Source organism: Lampetra planeri, chromosome 6 (assembly GCF_965212315.1).
Source record: "Lampetra planeri chromosome 6, kcLamPlan1.2.h2, whole genome shotgun sequence".
In the NCBI taxonomy this organism is placed as follows: Eukaryota; Metazoa; Chordata; class Hyperoartia; order Petromyzontiformes; family Petromyzontidae; genus Lampetra; species Lampetra planeri.
This window is the reverse complement of record NC_136112.1, coordinates 3,067,481-3,088,015: the sequence shown is the minus strand read 5'-3', so window position 1 is coordinate 3,088,015 and position 20,535 is coordinate 3,067,481. Positions and strand designations below refer to the sequence as shown.

At 52.9% G+C, this 20,535-nt stretch overlaps 1 protein-coding gene across 1 annotated transcript in view; it reads left to right on the top strand.

Moving 5' to 3' along the window:
- Positions 1–20,535, top strand: part of TBC1D10A (TBC1 domain family member 10A) — a 44,710-nt gene that overhangs the window by 21,872 nt on the left and 2,303 nt on the right. Inside the window, exons 2-8 of the mRNA XM_078595271.1 lie at positions 4,903–5,002; positions 11,071–11,178; positions 11,595–11,701; positions 14,591–14,705; positions 15,001–15,066; positions 16,399–16,588; positions 19,467–19,621. Coding sequence (XP_078451397.1) covers positions 4,903–5,002; positions 11,071–11,178; positions 11,595–11,701; positions 14,591–14,705; positions 15,001–15,066; positions 16,399–16,588; positions 19,467–19,621 — 841 coding nt within the window. The remainder of the gene's footprint in view (positions 1–4,902; positions 5,003–11,070; positions 11,179–11,594; positions 11,702–14,590; positions 14,706–15,000; positions 15,067–16,398; positions 16,589–19,466; positions 19,622–20,535) is intronic.

Here is a 20,535-nt window from a genome sequence, read left to right as displayed (position 1 = left end):
GAAACAAATGACAATACACATTACTGTAGTACTGTACAGTATAGTAATGTATAAAGAGAGAACACTAACCTTGCTTGAGATGACTTCTGGCATGGAGGGAGGCGGGTGGGAGACAGTAAGCACTCAAACGGGTGAACTGTACAATACAGTAAGTACAGTATTGTAGAGTACAGTAGTACAGTACAGTACTGTATGTGCTAAAAAGCACACCAAAAATCAAAGTCACTGAAAGTGTCTTCACAGTACTTCTTTCTGTGTCTCTGCGTCTCTCCACGATCTTCCTACAGGAAGTCACGACCACGTGACAGCCTGAAATTAGCATAAAAATGGCCGCGGCTCCTGTTCGTGAACCGAAGCGGAGTTCGTGAACCGGAGCAGATTTTTATGAACTTTTCTGTTCGTGGACCGAGTTGTTCGTGAACCGAAGCGGAGTTCGTGAACCGGAGCAGATTTTTATGAACTTTTCTGTTCGTGGACCGAGTTGTTCGTGAACCGAAGCGGAGTTCGTGAACCGGAGCAGATTTTTATGAACTTTTCTGTTCGTGGACCGAGTTGTTCGTGAACCGAAGCGGAGTTCGTGAACCGGAGCAGATTTTTATGAACTTTTCTGTTCGTGGACCGAGTTGTTCGTGAACCGAAGCGGAGTTTGTGAACCGGAGCAGATTTTTATGAACTTTTCTGTTCGTGGACCGAGTTGTTCGTGAACCGAAGCGGAGTTCGTGAACCGGAGCAGATTTTTATGAACTTTTCTGTTCGTGGACCGAGTTGTTCGTGAACCGAAGCGGAGTTCGTGAACCGGAGCAGATTTTTATGAACTTTTCTGTTCGTGAACCGAGTTGTTCGTGAACCGAAGCGGAGTTCGTGAACCGGAGCAGATTTTTATGAAATTTTCTGTTCGTGGACCGAGTTGTTCGTGAACCGGAGCGGAGTTCGTGAAGCGGAGCAGATTTTTATGAACTTTTCTGTTCGTGAACCGAGTTGTTCGTGAACCGAAGCGTTCGTGAACCGAGGTATCACTGTATAGCTCTTTTTCAGAAGCGACATGGCCACAAATTATAGCTCAATGAAATAGCAAAACAACATTCCTGCGGAGGGAGCTGGTAGGAACGTTGGGTTGCTCGGTCAATGGCCAGGGTCAATGGCGGCGTGGTGTATTCCGCAAATATGCCCGACTGTGAGGGCGGGCACAAGCCGGCGTGAGTAGGTTAAACGTTGAGTTTTATAAGGGCACCACGGGGTGACCAGCCCCTCCCCACCCAGCCCCACCCCTCCCACCCCCCACCCAGCCCCACCCAGCCCCTCCCCACCCTCCCCACTCAGCCCCTCCCCACCCTCCCCTCCCCACCCAGCCCCACCCTCCCGACCCAGCCCCTCCCCACCCTCCCCTCCCCACCCAGCCCCTCTTTCCCCACACAGCCCCTCCCTGCACGACGGACGGACGGACACAATAATCCCCTGTGGGCTGGTGTAACCAGGAGGTTCCTACCAGTATTATGTGGAAATGTATAGCAGCCAAATACTCTAAACGCACGTTGATTCTAAATGTGGGGGATGAAAACCGGAGGACCCGGAGAAAAATCCAGACGGACACGGGGCGAACATGCAAACTCAAAATATACAGCAGCAGGCGTCAGGTTCGGGATCGAACCCACGATTTCCTGTATACCAGGCGAGGTAGTTAACATCTCCTAGCCACCGCAGCTCTGTCCGTTTGTCTCTCCGTCTGTCTGTAACACGAGGGGGGGGGGGGGGGCACAATAACTGTTGTAAAGTTGGTCCCAAACGAATAAAACGTGAGTGGAAAGTCAAGTCGCCCGGGAGGGACGCACATCCTATTGATTGGTTGATCAAAGTGTTTCCAAGGACCGGCGCAAATATCTAACGTTTGCACGTCTGCAAACAATTATTTTCCGTGACAGTTACCCGTTTGGTTTTCATTCTGCAAATTTTATATTTCTGAGGACAAGCGAATGCTCAGAGCGAGCCTGATATTAATCCATGCATTTGCATTTTCTAGTTTCCTCTTTTTCTGTTTCAATTGGCCCCAATTCTGCTTGTTGCAGTAACCTATTCCGTACCGAACTAATACATTCTAAGGTCGTACTCATTGCACACAAACTGCCTGCCACAAATGAACCGCAATCCCTTACTGATCTAGTCAAGGAGCATAAAACCATCACGCGAACTCCGGTCATCCTCGCAGCGGTTTTTGGCTGGCCATCGAACAAAGACGGCTGCTGCATCGCGCGCTTTCAGATGCGCTTTTGAAGCCGTCTGGAACGCTCTTCCTTGCGATGTTAAGATACCACCGGAGCTATGCACTTTTAAATCTCGACTGTAAACTAATTTCTTTAGGACTGTTTTTCATTTTCAGTTGTTGTTACTCCGCACCTCCGATTAGCACGGTTGGCAATGTACAGCGCAAAAGAAGTTCAACGTACGTACCACTTAGCACAGGATTTACATGAATAGCAAATAATTCATTGTGATTCTCACGTTCGACGCGATATCAATAGCGTTAAAAATAAAAATCGATTTTAAACAACAATTAAATGTACCGTTCGCCTTTCGGTGTTTCTCTGGTCTGACACTGGTGAGACCAGGCCCTTAAAGAAGGCTGTCTCTGGTGTAGGCGAATCAGTTGCAAAGACATTGCAAATATGACATATATTTCGATTTAAAGCTTTCGTGACTGCAGGGATTCATATTCTTGGTTCTTTCGGTAAAGTCACGTAGAAGGGAAATAATAAAATAATATAAATATAAAACAATATGTTTTATATTTATATTACAAAACAATGTTTTATATTTATATATATTTTATTTTATTATTTCCCTTCTACGTGACTTTACCGAAAGAACCAGTAATATTACATATATTATGTTATCAGAGCATGTTTGTTGGCACGGTTACCGCAAGTACCGTGTGTGGTTAATGCACTACTTGATTCCTTGCAAAAGGTTTCTATTTGGTGTCTTGACACATCCTCTTTTATTGCCAGAACAGGGTTAAAGCCTATTCTTATTTTTTCATATGACAACGAAATCGTCATTTTTGATAACCCTCGGCGCCTGAGGTTTTCCAATCTCTGCTTTGAAAACCCAGGGTGCTCGTTCGCAGAAGTCGCCCACGGAGCGGTCAGAAGTCGCCCAACGCTCGTGTTCATTACACGCCTGCTCGACCGGCGCGGTGAAGTGTGCTCAACAGAGATGTTTTTATTTTCGTACGATTGTTAGCGCAGCGGCCTCAATCACGGGAGGCTGTGGGGGATTTTGGAGAGACCTTGCATCGATATGGCCGATGTAGTGTCGCCAAGAGATGCCATTGCCCGAAACAACGACTCTTGTATATTTTGTTGTTGTTTATGCTTGCGCACCAAGCACTTGTGCGTGCGTGCGTGCACACGTCCCTTCGAGCTTCGTAACGTGTGTTCGTTCACCTGGCACTTGAACGTTGCTGCTGCTGCATGAAGCGTGTTGACACGTCGATATTTGTCTGACGCGTGTCACTCCCTGCGTGCCTCTGTGTGTGTGGATCTGTGTGTTTGGAGCAGTGGTGTAGTGGTTAGCGCGCTGCGCTATGAACCTGGCAACCCGGGTTCGATTCCCTTTTCACGGCCAACACCGGTGACGATCATTTGAACCAGTCCCAGGCCTCCCCTAGGTCTACTCAGCCTCAAATGAGTACCTGGTGTGATGTGTAAACATCGCCACTGGGGAGACAAAGGCGGTCAGGTGTTGTGTTGGCCACCCACCCCCCCTCGTGTGCCGTGCCCATCTTCATAGGTGCTCGCTAACAGCACTTGCCCCTACAGTATGTTAAGGCTACACGGGGGACCTTGGTGTTTGTGTCATTGTGTGTGTGTGTGTGCGCGTGGGGTGGCACAGGGGAAGGTGCACTTCACTTTGAACTTAGAGACACGAGCTCAATCCTTGGCCATAACTTTCATATTTTTCTCACCTTGGTTGATGAAATAATCCCAGTGGTGTCGCACGTTCCCGGACAAACGTTACTTTTTTTTTAATCCACTCTGGGATGACGATGATGCATTCAGTTGCACTAACGTGTGCAACCGGTGACTTGCTCCACATATAATCCATGCTATTTAAAGCTACGTGGTAATTACCTTTGAAGTATTATTTTTGAGGATTTCAAAATGTTTCACTCGGCTCGCCACATTTGTGTAACTGCCCGAAAGTTTAGCTTCACCTTGGGTCCGAGCGTGGTTTGTGTTCACGTGTGCGTCTGTGCCCGCTCGCTCGCCCCTCTCGCCCGTGTGTTTGCGGTGCTCACTCACGCGCGTTAGCTGTAGTGCAGAGGTCAGCGCACTGTGCTTGTAACCCGGTGACCCGAGTTCGGTTCCCGCTCACGGCCAATAGCAGTGCGGAGTATTTGAGCCAGTCGTGGGCCTCCTCTCCTCGGTACGCTCAGCCTTGAATGAGTAGCTGAAGAGGGGGTTGGCGACCGAAATAACAAGAAGAGCCATTTTCTTTCGGATTCGGTGAAAAACTCCACATTTCAAGAGCCGCCAATGCACGCTCGTATACGTACGTACACGCGTGTATACCTTACTTCTGAAAGCAGTCCAGAGCTTCAGGTTGCCGACCCCTGGGGTAGCTGGTGTCGTGTGTGTACAAACATCTGGATCGAGAACGCATTCCTTTAGAACGAATTTTTGTGTTTAGTTTGTTGTCCTTCCCCCGCACCTACGTACGGCGCGAAAGGAGTTCAACAGCATACGTACGCAACAGCACTGGCGAGACAAAGATGTCCCGGGTCGTGGCGCTGGCCACCCGCGGCCTCGTGCGTCGTGACGGCCTTCACAGGTGACGCTCGTTAGCCGCACTTGCCCCAACAGCTCTGCATGTCTATATGGGGGATCTTTGTCTTGGGTGGCGCAGGGACACGGCGCTGCCGATGGACGTGGCTCGCCAGCGCGAGATGAAGTGGCTGGAGATGCTGCAGCACTGGGACAGGTGGATGCCCAAGCGATACCAGAAGGTGAGTGAGCAGAGAGGCCGGGCGGCTGGGTTTGCGTTTGCCTTAGGGGTTAGGGTTAAAGGTCAGATTGGGGTTAAAGGTTTTGGTTACAGGTTAAGGTTTAAGCTACGGTTAGTGATTCTAGATTTGAAGCTTTCGTGACTGCAAGGATTCATATTCTTAGGTTTTTTTCGGTAAAGTCACGTAGGTAGAAAATTTAAATTAATAAAAGTAAAATAAAAATAAAATAAAAATCACGACGTTTCGGAGGCAACACAAGCTTCCGTCTTCAGGTGGAACCGTCACAGCACGATAGCTGAATCAAGTGAGAGAAATTCCAAGAACACAGTATTTGTATATATACTGGTTGAGGGTGGGAGGAGCCAAGGTAGGCCCTGAATATTATTTTTGTGAGGTTCGGTGCGGCTGAAGCACGCTGTTAGGAATGAGCCTTTGTTGTGTAAACTAGGTGTGGATGATGTAAAGGTGCGTGTAAAAGGGACTGAGCGGTTAGTGTTCGGGGTCGAGTTGGCTGTTTTAGACACTTGGGTTACAGTTTGGCTGGGCCACCAAAAAGGTTTTTGGAGGCCCGGGGCAAAATGCCGGACGAAGCCTCTTCCTCCTCCTCAAGTGCCCCACCTGAAAACTGCCCCCCCCACCTCCCCGCCCCCCCCACCACCTTCTCAACGGCCCTGTGGTTTTGTCTATGGTTAAGGGTACAGTTCGTGTTTAGGTTGAAGTTCGTTTTACCTGTTAAGAGGCTTGGGTTATAGTTATGGTTGGGTTTAAGTTACCATTACGGCTAGAGTTGGAACAAGGGGATAGGTTTTTAGGTTCGCGCTAAGGCTAGACCTGAACGTTGGGGGTTGAATTTATTGGTTTGGGTTGGTTAGGGTTAAGGTTTAGATCCCAATATCATGCTTGGGTTAGAGTGAGGACAAGGGATAGGTTTGCGGTTAGAGCTAGGGCTAGAATTAGCGTGAGGGCTTTAACGTGAGGGCCAGTTTTAAGTTGACATCTGAAAGAAAGCTACCAAATTCCTGGGAGGCTCAACCGGGACACATCTTGACCGTGTAGTCCCTCCGTCCGTCAGCCGGAATACCGCTGGGACTGTCCCGGCCACGGCAGGATGCTCTGGGTCACCTTGGCTACGTGACCTTTAGGTTTGAGGGTCGTGGACCTCGATTTTTGAAGGGGTGCACGTTTGGGGCGAATGGGCCGAGTGGGAAGGCCCGGGGGGCGGGAGGGGGTCACGAAGAAGTGAAACCGGTCGGGCGAGCACCGGGAAAGAAAGTAACTCGCGGGAAAACAGACGAGACCAGCGGCTGTGAGGCTGCGTGTAGGTGCTCGTGCGCGCGTGCATATACAGTGCGCGTGTTCACATACACCGCGAGCTCACATACCTGACCTCAAATTGGGCATTGTCTCTTTTAGAGGCCCGAGGAAATACACTCAGAGGGGCGAAAGCTCCGCTTGTTTGTTTGTTGTTCACACGGTCGGTCAGTCCGGGAGGAAGTCTCAGGACCCGGCAGCGTTTCAGCAGAGAGAGAGTCGAGCTGTGTTGGTGATAACGATGCCTTTTATTTACCCCGAGGGGAGCTGCGGGGCACCAGTTGGCGCACTGCGCTGTGACCCAGCACGACCCGAGGTCAATTTCCAGCCACGGCTAACATCGGCGGCAAGTGATACCAGAATCCGTCTGACCATCCCGAACCCCTCCCAACAACCGCCCCCACAAACCCCCCACCACCTCCTCCAACCCACCGCTCCCCTTCATCATCTTGCACCGACCAGCGTGGGGAAGTATGGCCAAACGGCTCCCGGGATGGGCATGACGCGTGGGTAAATAATTATTGTTATCATCATTATACTTTTTCAGAGTGGGGTTTCTGCTACATTGGGATGTTTTAGCCAGATCCAATTCACGACTATTTGGCTTTATATTATTAGAGGAAACTGCAGGAGCTGGAGAGAAAATCCACGTTGCGTACAAGGAAGTTGGGGATGGGGTGGGGTGTGGCGACACTCGATGTTCCACACAGATAGATTCAAGAATCCATTGTTGTGCCGCCCATCTCGTCACCACCTCGCAGTCCAAGCCCACAACAGCTGGTATTCAAAGGCGACCCCCCCCCCCTCGTCCAAGTAACTAACCAGGCCCGAGCTTGCTTCACATCTGAGATTCACAAGATCGGGTGGATTCAGGGTGATTTGGTCACAGTAACAATCCAGGACTGCCGGTGTATAGTTAAGCACACATACAAGCAGAAATCCATTCTGTGCCTCCGCATGTAAACAATACATTTGTTTTAGTCCCTCGGTCTGTTGGCTTTTCCAGACCAATAATATCCAGCGGCATTTGTTTAAGCAAGCAAACCCTGCAACCGGGTGTATAGTCGGTGGATGGTCTCGGCTCGGGCACATTTTAGAAGCCATATGAAACCAAGTTGCATCGTAATAAGCTCGTAAAGAATGCGAGTGCTGCTAAGGAACTTTATTTTGTGGTTAATTTACTTTTCCGACGTTTGGTCCTGGGCGTTCCTGTGACGGCTGACATGGGGCGCTCGCTGCACCGAAACATTCCACCGCGGGTGCCACCATGACCCCCACCTCCACCCGCCCACCCGTCCCCCGCCCTCCGGCACGTGCGGCCACAGATATCCATGGCACGGCGGAGCCCGTGGTTCAAAAATATTCCGCTGGAAAATGTGCACTCCCACGCGTAAAAAAACGACGGGGGCCATGCGAAACCCCACCGCTGCGGCTGCGACATTTTGACGGAATATTTTTCCCGGTTACATCTCAGGCCGCGTGGCGTGCGCGCGCACTGGCAGAGGAACACGGGCAAAAAGGAGGTGTGGCCGAGGTTGCCATGACCGTGCCCAGAGACACTGAGCCAACGCCGCGGAGATCCCGGATTTAAAACATTTTGGTTTTAACCGTCCGTGATGAAAAAAAAACGGGTTCTCACGTGTAGGCGGAGAGTTGGTTTTGCCGGTCTTCAAGCCCTGGCCAACAACGTGCGCATTAGGGAGGCTTCGGTCTCAGTTACATGCAGTGATTCATTGCCAGCCCTAAGAATGAAAAACATTTCGCGTGCACATGACAGTTACATTCTTTACAGGGCGCTGTCAGGTGTTGCCGCCAGAGTGTGGATGAAGTCGCCGCTGTTGATGCGAGTGTCGCGAGTTGTTCTGTGACGTCGTCTTCAGGAGGGCTATTTCTTCCGACACGAAGGTGGTGGTGGTGGTGGTGGGTGCGGCAAGCTGCGAGAGCTGCGAATGGAAACGTCTTCATCCTGTGACGTGACGTGACCTTGATCGGGCAAATTTAATCGGGGGGGGGGGGGGTATGGGGGTAGGTGAAAAAAAACCCAGATGAACAATATCAGCTGCAAATAGGCATAGGTGGGAAAGAATGAGTACAACAAAGGCACCAACAAAGCACAGAGGTGCAGCATGCTGACACCCCCTGCTCTCTGCCGCCCTGGCGTCGCGTGCTTCGTACGACACGTCCAGTAAAGTCGCCCCTCGCGCTTCACGTTTACGAGAGAAACGTCTTCGTCGCACTCGGGACGTTTCGCGTGCAGGCGTAGCCGGGCGTCTGGCCGTGTCGCCTAAGCTTGTGGGTTTATATTCTTTTCCTCTTTTTTTTCTTTTTCTGAGCGCCGCCGTGACATCACGAAGGTGCCACCAGACCTGCCGGACGGGATAACCCAACGGCAAAAGAATCGCGCGCCCCCCCCCCCGCCACTGTACGGGCGAGTGGATTATAAAAAAAATGTTTACGTACGTCACGGTCCGATACCGGGGCGCTTTAGGCCACGGGGGAACGGGGCGCCTCTCACGCGACGCTGAGGCCGCGCACGAGCCGGCCCCGGCGAGGCTCGGGAGTCGCCGGCGTTGGGTTTTTTCACCACTTGACGTACGCACGCAACGAACGAGTTGAGACGCGCGTCAACTGACGTCGCACGCAAGGACGAGAATGATCAACCTCAGCCCCGGCCCTGTTTGGTTCCGTGTCGCGACTTCTACGTGGCTCGGCTGGACTAATGGCCGGTGGGGGGAAAACCACCTGTGCCGTGTGGGCTCCTCCACGTTGCCTCGGCTCGGATGTGCCTGGATACCGAACCACTGATCCGGCAAAAACCTCTGGTCCTGAAGAAAGGGGGGCCTGGTGCTCCCATGGAATTGATGGCAACGCGCTCACAGTCTGCGAGCGAGCGCCGAGCGAGCGTTTCAGGAATGCGCAAAACAATAAATCCTTTTTCAGGACGGCTCGCAGCACTGCTGGAAGGAACTTATTAATTTAAATAAAATAAAAACCACACCTCTGCTCGACCATTAAACACGTGGTGTAAGGTGACAGAGGTCAGCCTCGTGTCTCGGTTTATGAAGCTGTGAGGCACGTGCCTCAAGGTTATGATTGCACAAGGGGGCAATTTTGGGACGGTTGTGCACACACGAGCGACGCATCTGCGCCGAGCGACTCTGGACACTTGAACGGAGGAGCTCCGTCGAGGCAACAAAATAACGCGGCACGCCAACCATTTCCGCTGATGGTTGCCCCAATATTGTGCTTGCGTATCGAGGCCTAAGGGGGGGGGGGGGGGGGTAGGACGGCGTGCCGGGCAGACAGAGGCCGCTTGTTAGCAGCAGAAAAAGATCCTGGCACACGCGCTCAGAAGGAGGAGAAGCGCCCCGACTCGCATCCTTGCGTTGTTCCCAGCACATGTTGCAGCTTAACGGTAACGTGAACCGGGCGCGAAGCTTATGGGAAACACCTGCCTCCGTTAATCCCGTCAACAGGGCTCTCCCAGCTGCCCGGCCAGCCCGGTCCCCCCCCCCCCCCCCCTGCTGCCCCCCACGATCGCCTGGCGAAGTCCCGGGGAATTCTCACTGTGCTCCATTCCCGGCAGAAATGCCGACAGATCGGAGAGACGAGAGACGAGAGAACGAGAGCCCGATGATCGAACTTGCGCCTTCACCATCGACCCGAACCCTGCCTGCGCGAGCCGGTTCCGTCCGACATTTCCGCGCCACGAGATATCCTCGTGAAATTCGATGTCGGCTGGTGGGCGGGTGGGCGGGCGGGCGCGGGAGGGCGGCACGCGCCCCAAACGGTGTGGAGCAGCAGCCGCAGCAGCAGCGGCGGCGACGAGGCTGCGACGTCAACTTTACGGCGTCCCGACTGGCACGTGACCCTACCTCCCTCCCTCCCGAGCACACTTTCTCATTCCTCGCTCTCAACAACCGCTGTCAGTTTGCTGCAGCCAGGAGGCAGGCCCACCCCCCCCCCCCCCGTGATCTCCTCCTCATCCATCTCCGCCCGCCAAGGTCAAGAGGTCGTCGTGGAAAAATGCCGCCGATGTCGACCGCACCTAGCTAGCGCAGACTAAAGTCGGCGTGCGACCTCCGACGTCTCCCCTTACAGTGTCCCGGCATCAGGCCTCAGGTATTCGCCCTTGTGGAGAGACCTCCTGGGGTGCCACTCCAATGCTCGTCTCGATACCCCTTGCCCTCCTCCATGCTGCACACAGATCCCCACGCCCGTTGAAGCCGTTGTGCAAAATCTTCCTTCCGCAGGCCAGAATATTCTCCTGGCATGTTCTGCAGCAACCCCCCCGTCGTTGAACGCGGCAGTAGTCGATGCGTTCGTGAAAAGTGCCGCGTGGAGACAAAAACCGCGTTAAGCGAGGAATCGCTGTTTTACTGAAGCGCATTTGCACGGGACAAAGAACTGAGATGGGGGAACTCCGTCGCGCACTGGAGCATTCCGTGTACTGTACCGCTGTACCGCTCAGCCGAGCAGCTCGAGAAAATAGTTCGTCGTCGACGCGCGTACCGCGTTGTGTCAAAAGTGTTTCCAAACAGAACCGCCTTATCAAGAAAACGCGTTGCAGTGCAAACACGCGTGTTGCGTGCATATGTATGCATGTTGAACTTCTTTGGCAACCTTGCTAATCGGAGGTGCTTACCCCTCCTCACACAGGCCTCCCCGATGAATCGCGACGAGCGTTGTGCACGACGTGCGTTTGACCGCGCGCCCCGTCGCCGTCTGTGCGTCTCACGCGTTTGTCTCGCGTGTAGGTGAAACTCCGCTGTCGCAAGGGGATCCCTCCGTCGCTGCGTGCGAGGGCCTGGCAGTACCTCTCCGGCGGGCGCGCGCGCCTGGCGCTCAACAAGGGAAAGTTTGATGTACGTTGCACACACACGAGCACGCGCGCACATTGACCGAGATCTCGTGCACTCTTGGAGAATGCGCCGTTAGCGAGCACCTGTTAAGGGCGGCACTGCGCACAAGGTGGTGACGTCGCCAGCACCGTGCCCGGCCGCCTTTGTCTTCCCAGTGCCGATGTTTACACACCGCACCAAGTACTAAATTTAAGGCTGGGTCGACGTAGGGGAGGCCCACTACCAGCTCATACATTCACCGCCGATGTTGGCCGCGGCCAGGAATCAAACGCGGGTTGCTAGGTTCGTAGGGCAATGCACCGAACACTACGCTACCACTCGCCACACCCAAGCACAACAACCATTCGCCTCTCTCCAATGCGTGTGCTACCCTCTACCCAACACCTTCCCCCCCCCCCCCCCCCCCGCTGTCCACGCAGGAGCTGGACCAGCAGGAAGCTGACCCCAAGTGGGTGGACACGATCGAGAAGGACCTGCACCGCCAGTTCCCCTTCCACGAGATGTTCGCCGCCAGGGGCGGTCACGGGTGAGTCTGACGCAAGCGTGAAAAGCAGCGCCAACGAGCGGCAACGCACACGAGCAAAAATAAAAATGGGGATCGACGGCGCGCGCCGGTGGGGCAATGCCGAGCCCTTTGCGTTGCGATCGTTATGCCCTACGAGTGCTCCGTGGTGAGCGGGTGTCATCGACGCCTTCGCTTTACCCCGGTTTCTCACCGCCAATGTCACCTGCTCGCAGCCGCTGTCAATAGCGAGCGGGTGGCACGGGCAGCGTGGTGGGTAAATTAAAATGTCTACGCGCTGGCGGCAGTGGCGGCGCTAGGGGTGTTGCGCTTCACGCGCAATACGCGGCAATGCGCCGGTCGCACCGCAGTTGAACTGCAATGAACCCCCGCGCGTGAAAGGGGTCCTCCTCCGTCGACGAGATGAAGTGGCGCGAGCGATCCAGATCCACCCCTTGCGCTGCTGGCGCTGGACATTCACCGCCGTCGATGATTAACTCCGGTGGTCAATGATTCCACAGCACGGATCGAAGGGGGCCCGTGAGCACAGTGTGTGTGTGTGCGTGCAGCAGGTGTGGTGCTGGCCATTAACAGCACTCGCCCCAGTAGCCTGTGTAGGCTACCTGAGAAATCTTTGTCTTTGTATGCGTACGGTGGTGCAATAATTACCCACCGACCTGGGTTTGATTCCCAGCCACGGCTAACATCGTTGGGCATGGTGATATCTGAACCGGTTCTGCGCCTATCCCCAGTTCGACTCGGCCTTACATGAGCTACCGTCCACAGCGCGTAAACACACAAGCACTCGGGAGAGAAAGCGGCTGGGGCGCATTGCTCGTCGCCACACAGCGGCCCCTCTTGCACGAACAGCACTTGGCCCCCCGAACTCGCCTGCAAAGTAACGACCTTTGCGAACGTCACCTCTTAAAAATAAAACACAGGGCCCCACGCGAGTATGGAGTCCCCGCGGTGGAATCCCGCTCGTAAAAAAAACACGCGAAAGTTCCGCCCCCTGAGTGACTGTGACAGCGCGGCTCGTGAAAGAGTCCGACCGCGGTGCGCGGAGGTGGCGGCGATAAAAACAAAAAATACAGACCAAGCGGCCGTTCCAGCGAGCTGCGGCACACGCGGCTATTTACACCGCGGTCACTGAACCCCCCCCACCGCCCCCGCTCACGAGTGAGCCGCCGGCGTTTGCCCGATCGCGTTTATTTATTTGTTTATTACGAGCTCGCTGCCGAGACGTGGGCTCAGCCAGTGCGATGGAGTGACGCGATGGTCGGTCGTCTGTGGGTCTACGGCGGCGCCGTTCGTGATCCTCCTTGTTTACCCCAGGGGGGGGGGAGGTGACGTTGAGTCCCGGAGATTTTTCAGGAGGAGGGGGCCCCTGCTCCGTTGGGATGTTTAGCCAACACCAGTTACGTCGCTAATGTGTTCAGCTCTATTATATTGCCAGGTAAGGCCCACTGCGCTACGTAGTTCCGTTTCAGAAGCGACCTCTTTATAAGTGATGGCTCAACGAAGTCACACTCTTGCACTTGAGGACTATATCCTTTGCTCTCGAGTTCTCAGCAGGTTCAACAAAAATTAACTTGAGACAGTGCTGATAAAAGCAACACACGCTTGCATTACACTGGTGGGTGGAGAAGGCAAAAGGTCAACTTCTGAAACGAGCACGCTCATTCGCATATATAAGCACAGCTGTCCCTGGCTCCCAAGTGGTGTGCTTATATCCAGCTCCTACCACTGGGTCGCGATGACCGATGCCGGCGATGATTATTACGTGCGGCTCTCTGACGTTCCTGCGACGACGAAGGGCAAAGATGACGGTGGTGGTGGTGATGATGGTGACGGTTAGAGCCACGGCCACCCCGTGTGACAATGGCCATGGTGATGTGGTGACGATGGCTCGATGGCATTTTGTTTTTAATTGAACAGTCGTCCCGCCCCGGCTAACGAGGCTCAAAAGTCGAAAACCCAGTCTCCCAGGGGTTTCTCTGGTGAAACAGATGTCGTCTGACAGCAATATGAAAACGACATTCCCGCTGTGTGTCGTTTCTGAATACAAACGCATCTCAAGATAATGCTCAAGAGAGGGCCCATGAGCTGGTAAACTATTTTTTTAAATGATTTTACCAGGTAAGGCCCACTGAGCTGTATAGCTCAACGAAAGTGGCTTCTCATCATGCTGGAAATTTATAGCAAATAAATACTCTAAACGCGTGACGTTGATTCTAAATGTGGAGGGATACACCGTAGGACCCAGAGAAAATTCCACGCAACCACGGGGAGAATATGCAAACTCAAAATATGCAGCAGGCGTCAGGGTCGGGATCAAACCCACGACCTTCCTGTATACCAGGCGAGGTTGTTAGCATCTCGCCACCGTAGCGCCCCTTAATAAATGATATTAAAAAACGATTGTGTTGAAAGAGGCCCTTGCCTTTTTATCTAGCATAGCTTTTATATGCTTCATAAAACCAAATTTGCGGTTGTATGACTACAATGATTATAATTGGGGGGGGGGGGGGATGGGTGGTGCAGTGGTAACACTCGCGCCTTTCCAGCAAGAGGAACCTGGGTTCCATTCCCGACTCGGCCCCCTTTTTTTTCTGCGCAAAGTTTTGTGTTTGTGTTCTCTCCCCCTGTCCTGCATGGGTTTCTTTCGGATTTGCTGGTTTTCTCCCATCATGGTTGTTCGCCAAACATCCCAATGTTGCAGGACCCTGATTTTAAAAAATCAAGCGTATCCGGACTCGGTGGGGCTTTCCTCGTTAAATAAGTAATTGTCGTTATTATAACGACGATGAAAATGTGGGCGACTATGATGATGATGATGACGATGATGAAAACAGTGCAGTAATGGTGATGCCATGATGATGACGACAATGATGATGATGATGACGAGTGCAGGCAGCAGGACCTGTTCCGCGTGCTCAAGGCCTACACCGTGTACTGCCCCGAGGAGGGCTACTGTCAGGCCCAGGCTCCCGTTGCTGCTGTGCTGCTCATGCACATGCCCGCCGAGGTCAGCACACGCACCCGGAGCTACAACCAAACAAACGGCGACCACCCCAACAACAACAGCAGCAACCACCTCAACAATGACAAACACCAAAACAACAACAAGCACTCAAACAACGACAACAAACACCCGAACCATAATTTTGCGGCAGACACGGCGGTGATCGTCTTTGGCAAGTGGTATTTTAATATAATAATAATAGCATGATTGGAGAGAGGGCTCTGTGATGATGATGATGATGATAATGATGCCGACGACGATAATACGAATGGCGATGTTTTTTTGTGTTTTCCCGCAGCAAGCATTCTGGTGCTTTGTTCAGATCTGCGAGAAATATCTTCCTGGGTACTACAGTCCCGGCCTGGTGAGTAGCTCAATCCAACAACAACAACAAAAACAACAACAACAACAACAAAATCTCATCGAGTGAAATAATGAAATAGAAAATGATGGCGGCAGAGTGGAGCGCTGGTGTAACGCGGCGTGTGCCTACACAGCAAGAACGGCCTCGGTTGAATTCCCGGCAATGGGCGCCTCTCTGTGTGTGGAGTTTGTATGTTTCTCCCCCTCTGTTCTGCGTTGGGTTTCCACCACCCAGTTTCCTCCCATAAGCTAAAGACAAACACCGCAATGGGTATTGGCCCTTTGTCCTATTTTCTGGCAGAAGAAGAAAAAAAATTACCTGCAAATTACTCCACGGGGGAAAGGAAAACAAACAGAGAGCAGCAACTTGGAAAAACTGCACGTCCCACGAGGTTTGAGACTCGGCAAGACTTTCCTGGGTAAACTAGTGGAGTGATAATAATTATCACATCAGAATAAATACAACCAACCAAGTCGGGCTCAAAATATTTTTTGAGTGCAACTCAAAGCCGAGAACGGCGCTTATTTTTTTTTTGCCAAAATGTTTCCACGTCATTTGTTTACGCCGAGTCTCCAGGCTCTCAGGATTTCTGTGCGTTGGGATGTTTGGCAAATCCACCAGTTTTTTTTTCGTGCGGACGAACCGACGGAAACTGAAATGCCCAGAAATAAACCGACGAGTGTGAAGGGAGGACACTCGGTGATCGACACAGATGGGGTCTGGAAGCCGCTCGCTTGTTACTTCCATCTTCTGGCCACCGGCGGCCCAGCGTATCACAATTCTGCGTGATCCACCAACCCCCCCCCCACCCCCCCCCGGCCTCCACCGTGCTTGGCTCTTCGAGATACATTTTTCCGGAGGTTTTTTGTTCAAAGGAAATAAGTGGGGTGGTGGTGGTGGTGGTGGGTCGGTGTGGCTCGGGAGCGGTGAGATGTATGTGTGTTGAACTTCTTTTGCTAATCGGAGGTGTGGGGAAAGGACCGCGTACTAAGCACAAAAAGCAGTTCTAAAAAAATGAGTTTCAATCTAGATGATTTAAAAGTGCATAAGCTCCAGTGGCTTTCTAATATCGGAAGGAAGAGCGCTCCAGACGGCCGGTGGGGAGATGGGGCGTTTGGGCGGTGTGGAGCAAGAGCGGTGAGATAGTGGGTTGGTGGGAGCGGTGAGGAGGTGGGTAGATGGGGAGGTGGGAGCGGTGGGGGGAGTGGTGTGGCGGCGGGGGTTGTGTGGCTGCGGTGGCGGCGGTGGCGGCGGCGGTGCGGGTGCGTGTGAATGAGCGCCTGGCGACTCCCGCAACAACGTGACCGCCCGTGTTGGTCGTCGCGTCGGCAGGAGGGAGTGCAGCTGGACGGGGAGACTCTGTCGGCGGTGCTGAAGAAGTCGTGCACCCTGGCCTACCGCCACCTCAAGAAGCACAAGGTGGACCCCATCCTCTACATGACCGAGTGGTTCATGTGCGTCTTCTCCCGCACGCTGCCCTGGGCCTCTGTACTCCGAGTCTGGGACATCTTCTTCTGCGAGGGTGAGGGTCTCCACACAACGCTGCCGCCGCCTTCACTGTTACGACCGCCACTACGGCTACCGTCGCGAGCACCACCGCCATCGCTACGATCACAATACTGTTACTATTGCTGCCACCACAACCACTACAATTACCGTCGACACCACCACCATCGTCACCACCACCGCCACCACAATTATTATCACCAATATTGCCACCGGAGTAACCATCACCACCAACGCCACGACAGCCACCGTCATCACGGCTACCACAATCACCGCTGCCACGTACACCGCCGCCGCCACCACCATCACAATCGCCACCTCCACTGCCAGCACTTGCTTGCTTTGTGACGGAGCTATTTCCAATATATTTATAGATTTATTATACAAGACGAAAGGCACCAAAGCCGTAGCATGAACATCGAATGAAATGAAAAATGATTCCTGGAAATGCTAGGCCCGAAGATGGAAAATAATACCATCTCAAAGTTCGTCAGGTCACGTGCGGGGAGAAGTTTTTGGACGTAAGGATGTGGGCTGTATGCAGGCCACTTCTCTCCCACTGCCCCGTGTAACGTACCGCACTTGAACTTTGTGCGAGCGGCCTGCTCTCACCACCTGGCCAGAGTGTGGTTGTAAACAGCGGGTCCCGGGCACACCATCGTCGCGTCGATCGTCATCGATGCCTCGACGCCTCAGGGTTGCAGCGATGGGAGCGCAGCGGGTAGCTCGCTGTGATGCGAATCCGGCGACGTGAGTTTGATTTCCGGCACACAGCTGACATCAGTGGCGAGCGATATCCGAATCGGTCTTGGGCACGCCGCCCCTCCCCCGTTCACCAACTCGCACTGACCAGCGTGGTGAAGTATGGTCAAACAACATCCCATTACTGACATGGCATGGGGAGGCCTTTATCCTGCAGTGGTTTGACAAAGGGCTTTAAATGATGATGATGATGATTTTAAATGTAATTAGTTTAGAAATAATTTATGTTTTCCAATTCGTATATACATATTTGCCATACTGGGGTGACTTGATCACTGTAGGAACTTGTGGCCCGTCCTTTCAGCACAAAGTTGGAAGAGAGAATTGATCCTTGAATTGCTTGATTGTTGAACTTCTTTCGCACTGTACGTAGCCAATCGTGCTAATCGGAGGAATTGAATGCATTGATGACTCGTTGAATACATTTCACCAGCATTCACTCAGAAATGATTCTGGAGATCCACACCGATGGATATTTCTGGTCAACATTGCAGGCCACTGGTACTGGTTTTTTTATTAACCATAACTGGCCGTTTAATTGCGAGAGGGTGAGAGAAATTTCTCCTGGAATTCCACGTTATTTAAAAACTGTCGTGAAAAAAAAACAGCTTTCAGCAGCGGCACCACCAAGTGCTCGCCCGCAACGAAAATATCGTTCAGAAAATGGCTGCGAAAAATTGGCTCGGCATCGTCGAGAAAAAAGAACGCCGCCACCTCGTGCCACCGTCGCTGCTGCAACCTCCACTCCTCTCCCCCACCGTGCCCCCCCGCCCCACCACTGCCCCCCCCCCCCAACGACGCAAGTCCCAGCAGCCCTTGGCAGGCAGTGGCGTTCACGCATCGGCAGAAACCGAACACGTCCACTCCATCTTTATTATTATTTTTCTCGCGTCAACACAAAACCTAAAAAAAAAATGCTATTTACTTAATCGGCGTGGAGTGCGACTCCAGGGGACTCGAGGGGAATGCACGCTCCGTGCAATTACGGCGAGATTGCATCTCCCGCGAGCTAGCGAACGAACAAGCGAGTGAGTGAGCACGCTCCGGGAGAGCGGGCGGGCGGGCGGCCGGGCGGTTTGGCCAGCGGGCGACAGGGCCACTGGCAGCAGGCCTAATTGTTCCGTAAACCGCCACGGGGAGGGGAGCTGTGCCAACCCCTGCCAAGTGTTCCGTTTGTACCCCGACCCAGATGCCTGAGACGGATTGAGAAACTTCCTCGGGGGAGGGAGGCCATTTTAATGATTTGAAGAGGTAGGGGGGGGGAGGGAAGATCCCACCCCCCCCCTCCCCTTTGATCTGCCACTACTTGCCGGTGGTAGCGCTGCTGGGTTGCTGAGAGTGCTGATGGTGCTAATGGTGATAATACCCTTGGTGCTGCTGACGAAGATGCTGGTTCTGATGATGCAGCTGCTGTTGCGGATCCTAGTGTCGTTGCTGCTGATGCTGCTGCTGCGGTTGCTGGTGCCGATGTCATTAGAATAACCTTCGTCGAGGAATAATATTGCATTTCAAGCAAACTATTAAAAATGCATATCTTCCGTTGCTCAGCTCAGCCTGAAATGGAGTTTTCATGTTCTCGTGAACACAAGCCACTTGGTTCAAATAATAACGGCGACACTGCCCTTTATTTAACCGTGATGTTCGCTTTAACGGCGCTAAGTAGGCGGACGTCCATCGTCCCCTCGTAGTGATGATGTCACCTTTATTCTATTTAAGACCGGAAGCAAGGAAGACATCCTCACAATTGTGGCAGATTCGACAAATGTAGCCGGTTGTAATCTCCGGCGAAACGTCGCACTCCAAATTGTTAATGTCGTGGGTTTACTGTCCAACACACCGGTGTGCTGAAGTCGTAACTGTAATTATCACGTTTTCTTTACGTGACAAACATCGCTAATCGGCTGTATCGGGTGGTGGCGGGATTAACGACACATTTATATTTACGTGGTCTAACCAAAAAAAATCCTTTATTATGGATAATATCGGTCACGAAAGCCTACTTACGCATTAAACCGTCGGTCGCCCTCGTCTCGCCAGGCTTGAAGGTGGCGAGTTAACGACACATTACGAATAATATCGGTCGCGAAAGTCTACTTACTCATTAAACCGTCGGTCCACCCTCGTCTCGCCAGGCGTGAAGGTGGTGTTCCGTGTGGCCATCTCCCTCGTGCGCAACACCATCGGCAGCTCGGACAAACTGCGCGATTGCCAGGGCCTCTACGAGACGATGGAGAAGCTGCGCAACATCCCCGCCGAGTACATGCACGAGGACAGGCTCATGCACGAGGTGACCACCCCATCCCCCCGCCAAACGAAACTAAACTGTTAAACTACAATTTAACATTTTTCCTTACCAGGTGAGGCCGACTGAGCCGTTTCGCAAATTTTTTCAGAAGCGACCTGGCCATCGCAAACGATAGCCCAACGAAGCGGCTTGTCGCGTGGAAATTTATAGCAGCAGCAGCAGCCAAATACTCTGAAACACGTGACGTTCATTCTAGACGTGGAGGGAAAACCCGGAGGACCCGGAGAAATATCCACGTGACCACGGGGAGAGAGAGAGACTCGCAAACTCCAAGTGCACAGCAGGCGTCAGGCCGGGGGGATTGAACCCACGACCTCTTGTAAACCAGGCGAGGGAGTTAACATCTCACCGCCGTGGCAAGCCATGGATCCGTACGGATCTTGTAACGCTTTCAAACATGCGTTTTGCCCCCCTCGGGAGTCATTCATTGGCGATAATTGTGACGGTAAAGTGCGCGTGTGCCAGGCTCACAGGAAGCGGTACGTCGGTAGGCCGCGATGGGACAACGGGTCTCGCATAGCGGATCTGCCCGGGCAAGGCGCGGGGGCTACCATTTTTGTCCATTATCCCACATCAATGAGAAATAGATGATTTTGACTAACGACTGATGTTTCATGTTTGGCAGGGCCACGTTACGACGCTCCATAAAGTCTCATTGTTATGAATATCAACGCTTTGGTCAATCTGGCTGTATTTCTCTGGGGTGCATCCCTAACAGCAGCATAGCTTTAGCCTAAAGTTGAGTCCGCATGGGATCATCTTCACGATCCCCCCCCCCCATCCTCCGTTTCAGACGGACGAACATACGGCCAGAGCCAACGCGTGATTAATAACTAATCTTTAGAAGGCGCCCTTAAACAGCGAATCTCAGAGCGAGTGCCGTGCATGTAAAGGAG